Raw genomic sequence first — 19,139 nt, 5'->3', positions numbered from 1 at the left:
AATGTACGTATATGTAAATTTTATGGTAATAATATAATGTATATAATATTAATTATGTTTAAATAATTATGTATATCATATCACAATATTATAATGAGATGTCACAGACTCCTTTTATATAATACTGTGACATTATACAAATATATATAATTATTATATAACATAATAAAAGTATATAAACAGTGAAATAATCAAATCAAATTATTATAATGAGATGCCGTAGACTCTTTTTATATAATAACATGATATTATTCAAATATATATGTAAAATAAATAAACAATAACACAATAAAATTGTATAAGCACTGTAATAATATAACACATCATGTTATTATAATGAGGTATTATAGACTCCTTTTATATAATAACATGATATTATATATTAAATATATACACAATAAAAATAAATAAATAGTAAAATAAATATTCTTACTTTTGAATACTGTTACCTTTTTCTTGTGTTTTGGAGCTTGAAAAAATGTGGAGAATTGAACCTTCGAGTATCGTGCTGATAACGTGTTAAAAGTAAAAATTTAAGGTAAAAAGTAAAAATCTCAAACTCACAAAATATATTAAACTACATACTTTATAAAATTTTGTCTACTCAATTGTGTGTCTTCTTCACAAATTAAGAGAGACCTATTTATAGAATTTTTTTGGAAATAATCCAAAAATAAATACATCATTACATACATCATCTCACATTAATTTTCAATATTTACAACTCTTATTTTCAACTTTTAATAATTTCAACTCTTATTTTCAACATATTTCTTGTTGAGATTCTCCCCATTTATTTGTGTAAATTTGTTGCGGCCTTATTATTTTGATGGGATGAAATAAATGCTTTTGATTTTTAAAAATTTGTGTATATGCAGAACTAAGAGTAAAATGTCGCACAATATAAAACGCAATTCGAATAGAAGATTTCGTCCAAGACTGAAACACTGCTCTTGGCAAACAAAATAAATAGGGGGACAAGCTAACCAAACTAATAGTCCTCAGAGTCAACACCACAGTTCAACATATGATTCCGCTTCTTTACATCTGGAAAGACGATCATTCTTGGTGGTATTTCCGCTCTATTTTTATGAAGTAAAGAGAATTAGAAGATAAGAACGTAAGCATGTGACCGAAGCACGCGGAATCGAAGTATATTTTATAAAATGTATATTGTGCACAAAATTTAGATTCCCTTTGAGGTGATAAAAGCGATTTATACAAAGAAGTTAATATCTTTGAGTAGAAAGAACAAATTATTTGAATCTCAATACGTAATACGCTCAATAAAAAGAATCTCACTAAAGACTGCAGCATTTGTATCTGAAATGTCCAAGCACATGAAGAGAGAAGTACTCCTTGATTCACCCCAATGCTTTGACATGTGGAAGGCTTTAGTTTAGTGTGAAAATTTTCAAAAGTTTTTATATCGAAACATAGACCTTCAAGCACGCAGATCCTTGTCTGATTCCCAAACTGTGTCCTTCGGAACAGAAACATCGTTAAACTTCCCAGCTCCAATCTCCACATGCAAAAGGGGATCAGATTCAGATTCCTTCAGCTGTATAGAAGACAAGAAAAGAAATAACAATGGGCAGTATGTAGCCATTAGGTGTCTCTTACTCAAAACAGAGTAATGAAATATCTTCTAGATTTAAGAGGATGAGAAGTATCCCATACCTGATTCAGTGCTGGTGCTTCTTCACTTCTTTTCTGATTCTCGATAGTACAATAATAAGAATATAGAACCATCCCAACCATCGCAACCAATATGCCAAAAATGTTCCTCCAGCTGAATGGATCACCAACCAAAACATAACCAAATGCTAATACTAAACAAGTTTTGAGATGCCCAAGAACTTGGTAAGTGACAGGAGATGTTTTCCCTATCACAAGGAATGTGCTAAAATTAACGGAGATCGCGATCAGGCAGGATAGAACAATAAACACCTGCAACACAATGATTGAATTCTGATTCTAGATACACAACTGGTATTTAAAAGTTAAAACTAGTCATAGAGATATTAAACCATATCTTACTTACCAACACACGTGGGGTGTAGTCGAAAGAAAATACATTTAGGCCAGTCAAAAGCTTATCCAGAAATGGACCCGAGATGAGTAGGGTGACTGATTGATAAAGACAAGATTGATACAGAAGTTGGGTTGAAGAAATCTTGTACTTCTTTTGGATGGTATTAGTCATCTAAAATAAACTGTTAAGATCTCTAACAATCCAATCATCCATAAACCTAATGCCATGCATGGTGTAAAGATAGTTATGTCATGAACCCATATCATATGCTCATACAAAATCTAAACAACATAACAAACATGAAATGCTGAAATGTAATCATTCTGCTGAATCTATCATAAGAAAGAAGTCAAAAGTTACAAGATTTTAATTTTGGGTAAGAAATCCTTACCCTTATTAGATTAAACCTGAAGATTATTTTCTATGTTGGTATTGTAGTATCAGGATGAATGAAAACAGTCAATAACACAAACCTATAGAAATCCAAACCATATAACCAACATGAAATGTCCAAAGGCGCTCTTTTTATATTTTCTTCCCCAGGTAAGAAAGAGTGGGCCAACGTAAACTGCTTCCTTGTTCTCACAGAAAATAGCCTTCAAATGGCAGGTAAAAGGGTATTAGCAGGAGCATTTTGCACTGAGTACACCCTTATAAGGTTCTATTCAGTATGGCAACGAAATAGGAAAAATTCAACGCTCATCTTACATCCCCTTATAAGCAGTAAGCTTAGGCACCAAATGCCAAGTTTCAACAAAGTTTTTACACATATTACATATCGGAGTGTGATCTGATACTCATTCCTCCAGAAATTTGCTCGTGGCTATCCTAAAATAAGTTTTTCATGTGGCAGAGTTGACACAAATTTAAGAGTTAGTGGTAGTATCCCTAAGAAAAATCAGAAAGTTAGGTTTAATGAGCCAAGGTGTAATCTGAATGAATGACGTAAAGAATGCATCCATATAGAAAAAGGATACGATTTGAGCAACACAAGTTGTAACAACTGCGAGAAAGGAGAGAAACGAGCCCAGGAAATTGAGCTGCAAATCAGTGATGGTTGCAATTCCAACACCTAAAAGAAGAATTCCGAGAGAAAACTTTATGCTTTTACTGCAATTGTCACAACCCAATACAAATATTAGAGACAGAGCAAATCAATAAAAACATTTTCCAAAAATTAAAGCTTAATTTGAACACAAGAATATAATGATAACACATCACTTTTCTTAGCAGAAGTTAGATGTACAGAATCGTTGCAAGAAAATGACTTGTCGGTCGCAATGTACATAGTTATCGTCAACTAAATATTATAGACACAACAGATCAATAAAAACGGGTCCCAGAAATTAAAGCTTACTTTGTCTGCGAGAATCAGATGATAAAATATAATATTTCTTAACAGAAGTTAGATGTACAGAACGGATGTAAGAAAATGATTTTGTCCATTGCCATGTACATAGTTATCATAGGACAAAATAGCTGAGTCACAGCAACAGTTTACTCTAACAAATCCACTAGTCTAGCACCCCCATATAGTAACTTATAGCCCCTTCAGAAAATATTTCCCAGTAACAATACCTATTCAAGTAGAAATACAGATTGAATGATCACTCAGCTCGCATAAAACTTTTAAATAGCGTGGACAAAAAGAAAGTCAACAGTACCATTAAACTGTAATGAAGTAAAAAAGGACAAAGTATGAAGATATGATTAAGATATAAAAAAAATTCCACAAACTATGTGGACACCACCTGAATGTTTTGCTTAAGAAAAGGGTTTCCAATAGTACCGTGCATGGGATGATTGCCAGCTTAGTCATCTGGTCAAGCAATAAAAGTACACCTTTAAGCAAGAAGACAACAGATCAAGGTTGAACCTGCTAGTAAAGAAACATAGACAAGAATATTTTACCTGATAAAAACCAACAGAATTGAAACCTAAGCTGAGATTTAACAATCCAATCGAAATTCCATTTAGAATACCGAATCCGATCACAATTTGTGAATCTATTGGTTTGTGCTCAAAAAACTTCATCCATAGTGCCACATGAAGAGAACAAAAAGTAACCAGTAGATGCCAGCTTGTCAAGGTTGTAGCTGTATAGCGGAACAACAGAAGCAATGTTATCTCATAAATGTGTCTGTATCTTTTCTAATACATCCTAACCCTTAAAAACCTATTTGTAATTAAATGTTACTCCCTTTCCTTTCTACTACTTCAGTAATGCGTGGTCAGACTAATACAATATTCAAACAGCTTTACAAGCAACCATTCAGACAACCAAGTTTAATCAGTCGGGGCCTTTCACCACGGAGTCGTCATAAATTGATCAACACTTTGCATCAAGGAAAAAATTAATCCCATAAATAATTCAGGCGCGTAAGGACACAAATCATTCCATGTGTCTATTTATATGACATTTTTTTCAGGGGCCATGTATGATTGATGGAATATATATATATATATATATATATATATATATAATGTAAATCTTAATGGGGTGTGAGATCTGTCTACCCGACTCTTTTGAAGTATTCAGATTCATGCACAAAACAAAATACTCACTTCCTCGACTTGAATAAAAATAAGCTAATTCAACTACTTCAAAGCATTACCACAGATTAGCAACAGGAATAAACAGAACAGCATAAGAATTTGATGCCTCAGACAGGACACCTCATCTCATAAAATTTACCCGAGATTGAAATAACAATATAAATAACAGGGAAAAAAAACCCACCAAAAGTAAAGTGCAAAGAACTCATAAGAGATTTGTTACAAATCACAATGGAAACCGACGAAATCACAGACAAAGTCAAAGCCCCTATCGTCCCCAGCTGAAACCCCTTGCTATCAACCATCTCCCCTCTTTTCGTCTTCTTCTTATTCTCCTTCCCCTGTAAAAAAATCCCAATAGATCAAAACAATCACCAAAAACTAGAACAAAGACACACCGAATAAAAAAAATTATTAAATTCCGCACCTGAGCTGAATCCAGTGAATAATTGAATGCCGAATCTGTGATTGGGAACCGACACGTTTAAATTAGGTCAAAAAGTTAGGCAATCACCGTATATTGGTCATCAACAGTTTGTTGAACTAGCGTGCATGTGAATTCATCGAATTATTATACATATATGCGGATCGAATTGAGAGAGAGAGAAAGAGGAATCTTCATTAATTCAGTCAGATTTTGGGGATGAGGAAATCGGAACTTTCAAAAGAAGAAAACGTATCTATTTTCCTATTTTATTTTTACCCGTAAAGATAAAAACTCATTTTAACAATAACAATCTAATTAAGGATAATTAAAACTGAATTTAATCAAAAACAATATTTAAAACTCTATTTATTCAAAAGAGTGAGTATCATGTGAGACTATCTGTGATACGGTCAACCCTACCTATATTCACAATAAAAAGTAATACCCTTAGCATAAAAAATAATATTTTTCCATGGATAACTCAAATAAGAGATCTGTCCCACAAATATGACCCGTGAGATCGTCTCACACAAGTTTTTGTTTATTCAAAATATTATAAAATTTACAAATTTAGTTTCTTGGTCTTCCCGATTTCTTTAATTTTCTTAAAATCCATCGTATTCCAGTACAAGTATCATCGACGGTTTATTCTTCACCTCCACGAAACACCAATTCCAAGTCTATTGTGAACTAATTGTATCGAGAATAATGAAGAGAAAATTTTTCGAGATTGAATGGAAAGAGAAATTAGTTAGGGATCATATATTGGTTCAACCTAAAACCTTTCAATTTGTTGTTATTATTACAGTAGATTTATTTTTTGAAATCGTTCGTGTTCTAAAACTCAACTCCCAGATTATCAAAACCTGACCAAGCCTTAGCATTTGGAGTCTTGTTTTGATGAATATGGGTCCGTTCAAAGAGACGCGACACAAATATCAAAACCCGACCCACAAAAACCCAATTTTGTATGATTGTGTGTGGGGTCGAGATTTCATGAATTTGGCCGTGTTTTAGATTCATCAACACTCGACCCAGAGATTGTCAATAAGTGAAACGTTTTTTTAAATCGCACTATGTTTTTAATTTTAGTTTTAGTAAAAGTCGTGCTTGACCCAGAACGAACACACGACCCAGTTTGTAATATCAGTTTTAGTAATAAGCTGGCAGAGTAGTTGGGTTGAGTTTATGTGTTTGGATCGAGCTCGACCTAGAACAGCCCAGATTGAAAAACTGGACCCAAATTTTCCATTTTTTTTCATGGCAAACAACAATTTCGTTGTTTTCTGCAAATTTATTTTCACACCAAACATGGAAAAAATCAGTTTTTTGAGTGCAAGTTGATATCTGTATTGAGGTGTCTGATAAAATACGTTCCTTTTTTGAATAAAAATGAGTTGGAGTAGTTGATCCAACAAACTCAATTCGGTAATTTAATTATATTTGCGAATTATTATATGAATTCGATTCGGATTTTGTGGTTTTTGATGAGTAGACAGGCCTATGATAGTGAGAGTGATGAATTTTGGATGATAAATTACAAGAGGCATGTACGTTTTTGAATTTTGGATGATAAATTACAAGAGGCATGTACGTTTTTCATTTTTGGAGTATTGTTTGCTTACTGGCCTCAGTTGCTCTAAATTTATCCTACCAAACCTGATGAAGATGGATATAGGCTTAGGCATTTTAGTAGGAGATCGAACTTATATTAAGGTGATTTGAAGGCTAAGATTGATAAATGAAAATGGTGGAGGTGAAGATGTGAATATTGAGAAATTGAAAGTGACTAGCCTTTATTTTGTGGCAGATGTATTGGGTCCTCAACATATAAGAAAGTATGATGCACTAGACCTGGAGGGCCCGCTTGGTAGGTAGGATGTGATAATCAAATGATTAAAAATTTGATTGATATGTACTTGATACGGAATGATGTGTAATATTACGTGATTAATTATTTGGTGTGTGGTACTGTGTTTATTAGTTGGACAATATTTTGTTTGACAAAAAAGCCCTCACAACCTTAAACTAATTCCCACAATACCTTTTAATACTCAATCCCTAGCCCACGATCGACCTTCAAATTAAATGACCTCTTCTTTTGGACAGAGGGTAGTAAAAATCTTCTTCAAAGTGTTCCCTTCAACCAGATGACGACTGCGATTTATGTTCTTCTACGATGGTCCAGAGGAAATAAATGGTGGTGAAAGCACGACACACTATTCAACGCGGACTTCCGAAGCTGCTTGTCAGTGATTAATTTCATATATGCAATTACGGCAAATTTATGTTGCTGCCGTTCTTTACAAACGGCACTACTTTGTAGATCTGGACATCTCCAGTTTCCATCTGTGGGAGTCCTATTGTTGTTGTAATTATTTTTTCCTCCCCAACCTTCTGATTTTTTTTTTTTGTACAGCGACACAATTACAAATCTGTTTGGAAGCTGTTGTCCTTCGCTAGTTGAAGAAAATATTGGAAGGTAGGAATACGTTTTTCTAATTAATCTATTATCTGCATAATTTTCCCTATTTCGAATGTCGCACACAATTTTATACGATGTTTAAGTAGGTATCACAGTGGTTGACTATAATCTCCTGCAATGTTGAACTCTTCGTTGTCGAAGTTTGCATTTTCATGTTGATGTATAGTAGTCTGAAACAATAATAATTGTTTATGTGTTTGCATTTTGAAGTTTACGAACTAGTTGACAGTGGGTGGAGAAGTGTGGTGTACAGATTGCATTTTTGACGTGCAAAGCTTTCTTTAAGATACTTTAACTTTGTGTTAGATGATTCTCGTGTGTCGATGTTTGTGATATTTTTGTAACACAACAATTGAATTACTCGGTTTGTAATATAGTACTTATACTGTGAAACACCATTCTTTGTTGCTGCATAGGTATCATGGAGTTGAAGCTGCCACCACAATGTGAGTGTGGGAACGGGGCCATGGTTTTAAGGACAGCTGGTAACTACTCAACCCGTCCTGGTCAACAATACTACATTTGTCCCGTGGGACTTAAACATCGGAAGAGATTTTTCTGGTACAATGATTACCATGACAGAAATGCAACATCGACCGCTGAACAATCGTTTAACAACGACAGCAACTCAAATGTGTCATCGATTGCAGAAGGCTTCACAAGCAGTATAGAATGTAACTTGAGGACCGAACCTAGAACTTCATGGAAATGAGCGCTGATTGTTTGACCGCTCCGTACATAATCATGACCAATTACTCGATTCTTCTTATGATGTGCCAATATAGACAAAAACATAGCCACTTTTTCCTCAATCCTAACATATCTAGAATCTCCCAAGCCCCCAACATGAGTTAGCAAGTAACATAAATTGGAAAATGCATTTCTATTCATCCTCAAATTCACAACACATTGAACATCTCCAATCTCGATAATCCTACGCAAATGGTTTATTTGTGTTGTCATTCTTTGAGTCATGGTGTAGGAAGATGATGTTCTATGTACTTGCCTTGTGCGTCTTGCGAGTAATCTCTTACGATGTCGTATTAACAGACAAACCATAAAATACGTACGAATCATCATGTGTTGCAGCAGCACAAAAAATATAGTGTAACGACGTCTATTGTCCATTCCGTAAATTACTTCGAAAGCGAGTAAAGTTTAAAGAAATAGCTAAATCTGCAACAAAATTTGTTAATAAAAAATAGGAAATGTAGCTAAACAGTATACTTTTGTACATTACAGAGACAAAAGCATGTTACTTGGACGATATATCAGCATCGTCGGGAGTACATAACCAAAAAATCCATGTCCAATAACAAAGAAAAACAAAAGGTATAAAGGGGACAAATATTTCATCTCACATATACGAGATATTAAGGTTCATCAGGAAAGACAGAAAATAAAATTTTACATACATACGAGTTCCATAAATTAATAAATTCTGGTGTGAAGGTTCAAAGAAAATACAATGTTAATACCAACAACTTACTGACCTCTCTTGAACTAGCAGATCTGACGAAATTAGTAACTCCCACAAAAGTTTATGTCATACAAATTATCGTACGTAGAAAACATTTGCTCAGAAAATCGTAAAACATTATGGATGGGTTTCTTCATGCTGATCATACAAAAAACTACAGTCTTCAAAATAAAATTTCCGAAATTTTACCAACGAAACAGGCGGATGATTTTTCAGATCTGATATCCGATAATCTTTTTTGCCTTCATTCCTGCGATTTCGGATCTTGTAGTTCAGATGTGGGTGGCTTCAATTACTCAATGTCGGCAACCACATTGGGAATGAGAAGCTTCGTTTTATGGTTCTCAAGTTTCCTTGTAATAATTCAGGGACAATTTCGTCTTTTTGGAACTATTGTCATTTGTACAGGTGATGGATTGATTTTATACTGGCAAATTGGGTGGATGGACTCTCCCTTACAAACAGTATAATAATCTATGATGTTGTCAGTCAAACTCATTGAAAAACGAGTCAAACATGTGGTTGTCAATCTATCAACCTTTAATCAAACATACCAAATGGGCCCGGAGTGTATTAGTTTAGTTGAGGACTTGGATAGTTTTAATAACTATCCATGGGATAAATTAGCTTTCAAGGAATTAGTCTATGGGTTGCGAAATGACTTTGAAAGTAATTTTATAAGTTATAAAAATTTGGTCGACATAAGAAGGATCTGTACTTCAGTTGGTTCGATAGCTTTCATATTACTGCTTTATCCATTCTTTGTAGGTAAATAAATATTATATGTTTTTTTAAAAAATTATTTATATGGCTTGAATCATACTAATATACTTGTGTAACGTGTTTTTGCAAGATTTTGGCATGTGAAATATTTTCCATCTGTTGGCGAAACATTTTCTAATCATAGAGAGGGCGAAAATGTCCTAATACCTCGGATGTGTCATAGGGTGACAAAAAAATATAGTAAGAACCTTTCCCCTTCGATGGAAGATGCCACCAAAATAATTCAGTAGTGTTCGAGACAAGGTAAGTATGAAGAATTCAATTTATTTACTATTGCATTAGCTAATATATTCTTTGTTAGCTAATGTTAATAAAATAATGTTGGCTATCATGGGGCATGTTTACTCCGACTTCAGCAAAGCTTTTGTCTGTGCACTATTTGTTTGGCGATTTTTTTTATTCAACTCCTGATGCAGTTACCATTCGCACCACGAAGTTGATGAGTCAGGGAGTCAAATTCGTTTGTAGTCAATATTCATTGGTCGATCAAGATGTGGATTGTGTGGATCGACTATCTCCCCGACCATCTATCTCTAGAGACACGAGTCATACATCTCGCCGGTCATCTACATATATGGCTCATACATGTTATCAACGAGCTAGAGTATTGGCTCACTCGCACAGATAGATAGAGTCCACTATGTCTCCATTTCATGTAGATTGGACTCATCTATCCCCCTCACCCATAGCCATCTCGTGTAGATACGTATGAATTCCGTCTGACAAGTTTGGACAACATAATTACGATGCCACAAAAGGATCAAACTGGTGGATTTTTACATATCATGGATGTTGGATGTACTAAGACACATCCAAACAGATATATCGAGCTTAAAACAGATGGTGTGGAGACTGTCGGTGAAGGATGCCGTTGTTGGTAAGTTTTACAAATATTGATATCAGTTCAGCTGATATCAGTTCAATTCTCACCATAACTGAACTGATACAAGCTCGGACTGATCCCCCTTATTTCAGTTAATCAGTTTGCATAAGCTAAATGCTTTTAACTGATCCATTTTCTTAACGAATGATTACTTCGAGTATTTTCTGCATAGTTTAAAACCGAACTCGATTTAATTCATCGGTGTTTACATTCTTAGAACACGAGCTACTGCAGCTCATTGAAAATATTGTGTCTTTGAATCATCATATGTATTGGGTGCTCAAACGGTAAAGATCCCATCAATTATGAACTGATACAAGTTCGAACTGATCCCCTTTATTTCAGTTAATCAGTTTACACAAGCTAAAAACTTTTAACTGATCAGCTTTCTTAACGGATGATTGCTCCGAGTATTTTCCTCTTGGTTTAAAACCAAATTCGATTTAATTCATCGGTGTTTGCATTCTTAGAACACGAGCTATTGCAGCTCATTGAGAATATTGTATCTTTGAAGCATCATATGTATTGGGTGCTCAAATGATAAAGATCCCAACAATTGATATCAGAGCCAAGGTCACAGGTTCGATTCTCATTGATTACAAGGAGTGCAATTATTGGGAGGGAGATTGTTGGGTGCAATAATTGTCCCTGTTTTGTAGAGCGATCGAACCGTGATTCTTGAGCTGCTATGTGGTTTAAAAGATTTTAATTGCACTATCACCACTAGCTATAGCTTTTGGTAAAGCGGCAAGCCTCGGTCCATCAATTGGTATCAGAGCTACCTGTTCTAAGAAAAACATTTGTAAACTGATATTTTAAAATATATTTCAAAATGATTTTTAAAATGGCTTTCAAAATCCTCTTAAAAAATTTATATGAGTTTGCAGTGGTAAGAGAGAAGATTTTTGTATATACAACTAACGTTGTAGCCACATCTCTTGACTCCGTAATTTTGTTATTTTAGCAACTTGCAGGGTTTTGAGTTCAAACTGACAGCAATACAGCTAAACTAACCAGCGGATCAGATTTCAGTTGCCAGCTTACCAGTTCTACTGATTAACAGATGAAACCCAACTACCAGCTGAAATGTTGGATGATTAGGAGCTTAATCATCAGCAGTGTACCGCCGCTTCATTTCCATATCAGATCAAATTAGATAATCAATGTGGTTCTGCATCAGTTGAGTCCAGAGTATGCTCGACCAGCTAGTCTGCAAAGAAGTCAAGTTCATGAAGTTTAACTCGTTTCTCTAGCAAACTGAACTCACAACCGATGCAGCATTTAAAGCAGTCAAGCAACCAGTTGATGGTATATCCAGTTCTGTCGCATAAACCAATTGATATCTGATGTTGTTTAAAATATGCTACTGTTGTAGTAATTTTTCTTAAGTAGTAATTTTTCTTGTTCAACTGATGTATGTACTCAGATGTAAATACAAGGAAATTTATTTAAATAAACATCATGTTTGTTCAGCTATGTTTCGTTGTGACTGAATGGATATTTCCAGATCTCTTGTCTACATTGCTTGAATGATTATAACCTTTGAATGAATGATTATGTAAATATCTTTCAAATACGGGTCTTTATTCAGTTTCTGATGGGGAGTTTTCGCCTTCCTCTCAAACTGCAATTATTGTCATTCAGTTTTTAAAATTCAGTTATTGAGAAAAATTCTTTCCTTTTCATCAACTGAAGAATATTTTCTTAATTCTGATTATCTCTCTTAAAAGGTTTTCAATTCAGTTTTAAAGGGAGAGTTTTTGTTTGTTTTCAAAACTTCTTTAAATTCAGTACAAAGGGGGATTTTTAATGACGTTTGAATGAACTAACTCTTGAACTGAATATATTGCGCTTAACTGCTCAAGTTTGTGTAATCATCAAAAAAAAAGAGATTGTTGGAACTTTTCAAAGTTCGCAATCTTGATTTTGATGATAACAAAACTTGTTAATTTGTGTTACTAATAATCTACCTTAGTGTGCAGCAGGTAGGAACACTCACGAGCTGTTTACATTGCAAGCTGAAGACCTAATTGATCGCACAAACTGAATCAGTCTAACTGATTACGTCAATTAAGCAGTCTAGTTGATTGTCCAGTTGATAGGTGGTTCAGTAGGAGAACCTCAGAAGCCTGGCCAGCTGAAGGGGTGTTTAACTGATGAAGAAACTCATCTGATTAGTTCAACTGAACGAGAGTGAAATCAGTTCAACTCACGAGTCAACCGATTTCACCAGCCCAACTGAAGATCAGTTCAGTTGACCTGTTCGAAGCATCAGTCAGAATCTTTCAGTTGTAGATTAAGACTAACTCTTTCAGTAGATTCCAGCTATGCGTGAAGGTACGAAGCCATTGTCCAGTCAAAGGACAATAATGGACGTTGCATCAGAGCATTAAAGACAAAACGTTTCAGAAGGGCAGTAGAAAAGTCAAGACACAAAGTCCAAGAAACAAATTCAAGATGCAACGGATACAATAAATGAGTCTCAATGTACGTTCAGTTTTCCCGCCTATATAAAGAGAAGATCAGTGAAGACTCAATAACAACAATAAGAAGAAGCTGAAGAAAAAGAACAATATACAAATCAAAAAGCTTCTTCAAGAGAGAAAAGAAAGGGCACACATATTGCATATCAGCTTTCAGAAGCAATCAGCCCAGAGGGATACCAAATATATATCAGCTTAGAATATAAGTCATTTTCCCTCAGTGTGTGAAAACATCTTTGTTCAGTTCTCACACACAAATTCTCTCAAACTCTCAAATACCGTCTTGCACAAAGACGCTAAACTTGTGTATGTAGTCTTTGACACATAGATGTTAAAGAAGTGTTGGCTGGAAGGTGCTGCCTTCAGTCGTAGCTAGGAGTTCAGTTTAGGTAGTAGTGTAAGTCCTAGCTGAGTGGGTTTGTACAAAGAGTTGTATAAATCAAAGTCTTCTAGTGGATCCTACCCGAGGCGGTAGAAGGGGTGACATAGGAGTAGTTGAAGTCTCCGAACATCCATAAACATATCTTGTGTATTTAACTGATTAACTTTTGTTTTTAAACTTTTTGGATCAATTGGATTATTCGTCAGTTCAGTTGTCACCATTACTGAACTGATGAATTCAAAAACCAATCTACCCTTTTTCGGTTATTCAGTTTACATAAGTTCAAATGTTTTCTAATATAACAGTTTTCTTCACGAAGGATTACTTCGAGTTTCTTCCGCTTGGTTTTAACCAAACTCGATTTAATTCATTGGTGTTAATATTCTTAGAACACGAGCTATTGCAGCTCATTGGAGAATATAGTGTTCGAAAGGCCTTCGAAGGCACTAGTACGCTCGATCCTTCAGAACCGATCTTACACCAGAAGGAGAGGTATTCCGAAACTGTTCAGGTATGAGACTGTGCAGTTGAGGAGGGCTTAAAAGATTTGGTATGTACTATTCATATCAAGAAGATGAATCTTCTTTTCGGTAGCTCATCATATAAGAACTCCAAAGTTAAGCGTGTTTGACTTGGGGCAATTTTGGGATGGGTGACCTCCTGGGAAGTTTCCTAGGCGTGTTAGTGAGGACATAAGCATGCTGGAAAGACTCGTCTTGGTACAGTGAGGACAGTCGTCGAATCTGGGGCGTCACTGAAACGTCTTCTCATTTTAAAATTCTACTGAACACTTTTTTTTTAAAAAAAATGCAATGGCTGAAAACCATGCCTACATAAATACATAACATTCGAAACATGCATTTTGCTTTAAAACAATTTAATAAAATACCACAAAATTTAATAACTTGCATGTTTGTGGTTCACGTGGACCTTTAAATTTTCAGGACTTTACAATCAACCTCCTTAAATTGAATTTCGTCCTCGAAATTCAATTATCCTAGATAAACAAAAAGTTTAGACACTTAATTATAGTATCTCAATAATCCACGCTTCCACTGCGACACTATAATAAAATAAGTGTTAAACTGTCCTTATGTCTCCTCAATCCTAATTAAATTTGCCTCCCAAAATCCTCGTTTGCGAATCGCAACTTAAGACGACTTATGGTGTAATGTCCCGAAAATTTGAAAGTCCACGTGAACTATATACATGCAAGTTATTAAATTTTTTTGGTATTTTATTAATTTGTTTCGAAATAATTAAATGCATATTTATTTCATTAATTTGTGTTTTAATTCATGATTTATTTAAAATTCATGCATAATGGCTTTTAAGATACATTTCGTGCTCGAACGAAGAACGGAGATCGGAGAATTATCAGGAAAATGATTTTTACTACACGAATAATTTTTATTAATTAATATATGAAGTTTTAAAGGTATTTTTCAAGAAATGGGACTTGCTTGATATTTTTACCGCCAGAGCATAATTTTTAACGGTACATAAATTTATCGAATCGGGAGACTTTTTGAGGGTTCAGTTAATATTTTCAAAAATTTTCTAACATGAAATATTTTTCGAGAGTATAATTGGGTTTGATGGGTTTATTTTATAGTATAATGGTCCTAAAACCATTTTATCCCCTTTGTTTTAATTAAGGGCCTTTTTACACCTTTTATTATTATTTAACTACATAATTAACTAAAGCCTAAACCTAAATTACAATGTTTGGCCTCCCACTTCACACCTCCAGCAGCCTCATTCACGTGAGTTCAGCAGCATCCATCAGCCATCTCTTCTCGTCCACTTTTCTTTCAAGCAAGATCATTCCCCGCCCCTCCAGTGCCTCCCCGATGCGCATTTCTTCAAGCTTTCAAGCTTTTAACCATTAAGACATGCCATGTATCATTATTTTTGCATTATTCACGCATATATCAGCTGTTGTGTGTGCCTTAGTCGAAGGAATTTAGTTCTTGCATGTTTTAATTGTTGTGCACGATTTGCATAAAGGTTATGCTTTTATATGATTGCAAACTCACGTTTTTTATTACCATGGTGCAAGGGGTGTTAGAGTAGGTGTCAGTCGAGCCAAGTGTTGGCCGAGTGTTCACAATGAAACTCTATGTATAAACGATCTTTATTTTAATAATATTTGAAATTATTGCTTTGGCACATCTTTATCTGTATACCCATGCTAGTTACATAGATAAAGCCCTTGAATATACAAATAGTAGAAAAAATATGAGATGCTCATATGCTGAGTATCATGAAACTCATATTTGGAATACTGTATATTCTAAACAGTTCCTAGTCGATTCAGCCGCCGCTAAGAAGGATATAGGCCGCTCGAGTTCGAGACTAATATCTGGGATGTGAGTACCATGTTTCATTGGTAGGAGACATTGTGATGTCCGAGCTTGCAGATAGGTGCTCCTGGTAGAGTGCACTGAACAACCCTCCATAAAAGACTTTCCAAGTGGTTCTCAAATGTGTTGAACGACTTATAAATGAGTTTATAAGCGTAAGGAAAAATAGAAGTATGACTTCTATGAGGAAAATGTAATTTTTAATTTATGAATGTGTTCTTAAATTAAAATTTGGCCAAATAAATAATGTATTTGAAAATTGTGATTTTCATAAACATTATTATGGACTAAATTAAATTAATTCAAGTGTTGAATTAATTAAACACTAGTGGGCCTAGTACAGTCCAAATAATTAAATTAATTCAAGAGTTGAATTAATTAAATAACATTGGGCCTTGTAGAGCCCAATTAGAAATAATTATTTAACTAGCAGGCTTGAGTAAAATCAAGTAAAGTTTAATTGAGCTCAAATATGTTTGAGACAATTAAATTAAAAAGTCCATGTGCCCTTTGTAATTGTTACAAGCCCACTAGGTTTTGCATGCTTGGGAGGTGAAGGGTTGTGGACTACTTTTAATTAAAAAATTGCATGGCATGCAAAAAGTGATTTCTACATTTCCTACAACCAAGACTACTCATTCACTCTCCCTTCCCACCTAGCTTGGCCAAATTTTTTGGCTTCTCTCCTTCAATATTTTTCACCATTTTTTAGTTCTTCAATAGTTGGAGAAAAAAATTAACTTCTCAAAGAAAAATGCCCTACATTTTCTGGTGCAAGTGTAAGGTGAATCTTTTAAGTTTGGTGGTGGGCTTGATTTTGAAGTAAGGAAGCTTGTAGATTTGTCTTGCCTTGAAGAGCTTAGTTGTATATCAACTAAGTTGGAGCCATCATCAATCTTAAGAGATTGATAGGTATTGATTTCTCAACACACTATGAATGTCATTTTGTGTTTTTCGTATTTTCTACACACAACATGAGGTGCTCGATTTTTCTAGTTGAAAAACAATTTTGAAACTTCCGTTGCGCTACCGGGCACCGTAACCGATCCCCTTTCAGGTGGTAACCGAGCTATGGTTACAATTTTTGGTGTAGCAAATACATAATATTATGTTGAGGTCAATTTCTAACCGAACGAGATGAAAATGGGCAGTCCGAGGGGCTGCCCGAACCCCACTTCGGAGCTCCGGCGACGACGATGACGACTAGGGTTTCCAAAAGTGTTTTGGATTATCAAAGTGTCATGGGCCTTGAAGTTTTTAGGTCATTAGATGGCTAACATATTTGTGAATTTAAATGGGCTTGCTTTATGGCCCGTTCCCACCCCCATGATATGTGATATTATGCATTAAGGATGATCAAAAGCCCGAGCCCAATTTGTTAGGTGTATGCTAGGATATTTTGTGTTGAATGATTGTAATAATTATCAATTTATAAAGTGGGCTTGCTTTATGGCCCGTTCCCACCCCCATGAGATGTATCCCTATTTCCATGGATATTTATTTGTAAATATTAGTATAGTGGAAGATCAAGATTGGAAGATGGTGGCCTTGATGATTATGAAGATCGAAGACATGTAAATATTGGAGGCTAATGTAATAGTTGCATTTGCATCCCATTCATTTCCCTAGGATTGGACCTAGGCCCGTGTTTAGCTCACACGGGCCATTAGTTTTGGGGCGATTGATCATCCTTGTTTTGTTTACTGTTTATAATATATGCATGGTATGTTATAAATAATGAGTATGTGCGTTATTATTATGATAATAACAAAGTTGCATGAATCCGGCAAACATACAATCAAACATGGCGAGTTTTTAAATAAAATTAATGATGAGACCTTTCAAAATTAAAAATCCTCATTTTGAATAAGATTCAAAATTAATATCAAGCCCGAAAAGGGGAATTATAGATTTGTTTATAATTTCAATGTCTTCCATCAACAATAGGTGCATGATGAACGCTACCCGTGCTCGGGGCTCGGCTCATATTATTGGGGGAGTCCTGGGTGCCGGAAAGCTGTGACATCCATTGACGTGGTGATGTGAACTACGTGGAACTCCCATGATTTCGGCTCATATTATTGAGGGAACTCATGGTGACCGTCCATTAAGGTTCAACATCGATGGGTAAGGCTTGACACGTAAAGATGAACGACGTCATATTATTGGGTCCTAATCAAACGTGAGACAAAAGTTTACGTAGAGGGTTGCATGGAGATGCAATTGGAAACTACCTTTTAGTAATTGTGATTGGCTGATATTATTCGGGATCATAATTCGCTAATTTGACCTTGCGTACCTACTGAGGAAAGTAGTTTCCCGTTTTCACTAGAGGGTAGTGAAAGATATTAAAACAGTGGGAGTAAACATTTATAAAGTAAAAGTCCATACTTTATATCTTACTAAATATTTTAAATAGTCATTACTTTTCAGTACTTTTTGACAATGTCTTCGATTCGCAATCCGCTATCTGTAATACTCGACAAACACGTATTAACCGGACCTAATTACCTCAATTGGCTAAGAAATCTGAAAATCGTCTTGAATTCGGAAAGGATAGCATATACACTTACTAAGTCGTCCCCTGTTGAGGCTCCGACTGACTGCACTCCTGAGAAATTGCAGACTTACAAAGAATGGTGTGACCATAACTTTAAATTCAAGTGTTATATGCAGGCTTCTATGAATGATAGAAGTCGGTTCTTTATGTGGATTCTTCATCTGGTACGAAGATTGGTCCACATGGGAAGGGACAGAAGCGTTCTTTCCAACATCCCAAGAAGAACGTGCCCTTGATGAGGCAATCTCCGAGTCCCGTTGTGGCAGCCATACCAGTAAAGGCTGACAAGACTGCTGATGTATGTCATCACTGCAAGAAGCCTGAACATTGGAGGCGTAATTGCAGTGAATATCTTGCCCAGAAGAGTTCTGGAAACGGTATGTTCTATATTGAAGTAAACATTTCAATTAACTCTACTTCTTGGGTATTGGATACCGGCTGTGGCTCACATCTCTGTAATGAGTTAAAGGTGATGGGAAGAAGTAGGAGGCTTAGGGAAGGTGAGACCTTCTTGAGGATGGGCAATGGAGCAAGAGTTGCTGCCAAGGCTGTAGGAGATATTTACTTATTATTGAACAATGATTTTAAGTTAATTTTAAGAGATGTTTTGTTTGTACCTGAATTGGTGAAAAACGTTGTTTCCATTTCTATGCTTGATAAAGATGGATATTCTTGTTTATTTAGCAAAGGTGTTTGCAA

At 35.2% G+C, this 19,139-nt stretch overlaps 1 protein-coding gene and 1 long non-coding RNA gene across 3 annotated transcripts; one reads left to right on the top strand and one right to left on the bottom strand.

The window, feature by feature from the left end:
• Positions 1-1,129: 1,129 nt before the first annotated feature.
• LOC140816268 (UDP-xylose transporter 2-like) lies at positions 1,130-5,266 on the bottom strand. Of its 2 annotated transcripts, XM_073175405.1 has the most exons (8): positions 5,019-5,266; positions 4,776-4,932; positions 3,947-4,131; positions 3,787-3,854; positions 3,013-3,145; positions 2,045-2,206; positions 1,681-1,950; positions 1,130-1,561 (listed from the first exon to the last, which is right to left on the bottom strand). In XM_073175405.1, exons 2-8 carry the CDS (start codon positions 4,894-4,896, stop codon positions 1,445-1,447), a joined length of 1,056 nt encoding a protein of 351 aa, XP_073031506.1. In that variant the 5' UTR covers positions 4,897-4,932; positions 5,019-5,266; the 3' UTR covers positions 1,130-1,444. The 2 variants fall into 2 exon arrangements, with proteins under 2 accessions (XP_073031506.1, XP_073031507.1); XM_073175406.1 differs by lacking the exon at positions 5,019-5,266 and having other exon boundaries at positions 3,947-4,235; positions 4,370-4,911.
• A 1,616-nt stretch (positions 5,267-6,882) lies between these two features.
• Positions 6,883-8,132, top strand: LOC140816853 (uncharacterized). Its single transcript, XR_012114658.1, has 3 exons — positions 6,883-7,266; positions 7,438-7,500; positions 7,920-8,132. It is a non-coding gene; the product is annotated as an uncharacterized lncRNA (long non-coding RNA).
• The last annotated feature ends 11,007 nt before the right edge of the window (positions 8,133-19,139 follow it).

Source organism: Primulina eburnea, chromosome 16, assembly GCF_022965805.1.
Source record: "Primulina eburnea isolate SZY01 chromosome 16, ASM2296580v1, whole genome shotgun sequence".
Classification (NCBI taxonomy): Eukaryota; Viridiplantae; Streptophyta; class Magnoliopsida; order Lamiales; family Gesneriaceae; genus Primulina; species Primulina eburnea.
Note: the sequence above shows the minus strand (reverse complement) of the source record. Positions and strands in the feature narration are given on the sequence as shown.

What these genes read in the sequence shown, in the direction of transcription:
- LOC140816268 (XM_073175405.1), bottom strand. Translation starts at nt 4,896, where the DNA reads ATGGTTGATAGCAAGGGGTTTCAGCTGGGGACGATAGGGGCTTTGACT. An exon ending in TTCTTTGCACTTTACTTTTG is followed by an intron (nt 4,132 to 4,775) that starts GTGGGTTTTTTT and finishes TCCGCTATACAG; the next exon opens with CTACAACCTTGACAAGCTGG. An exon ending in TTCTTAAGCAAAACATTCAG is followed by an intron (nt 3,146 to 3,786) that starts GTGGTGTCCACA and finishes TGACAATTGCAG; the next exon opens with TAAAAGCATAAAGTTTTCTC.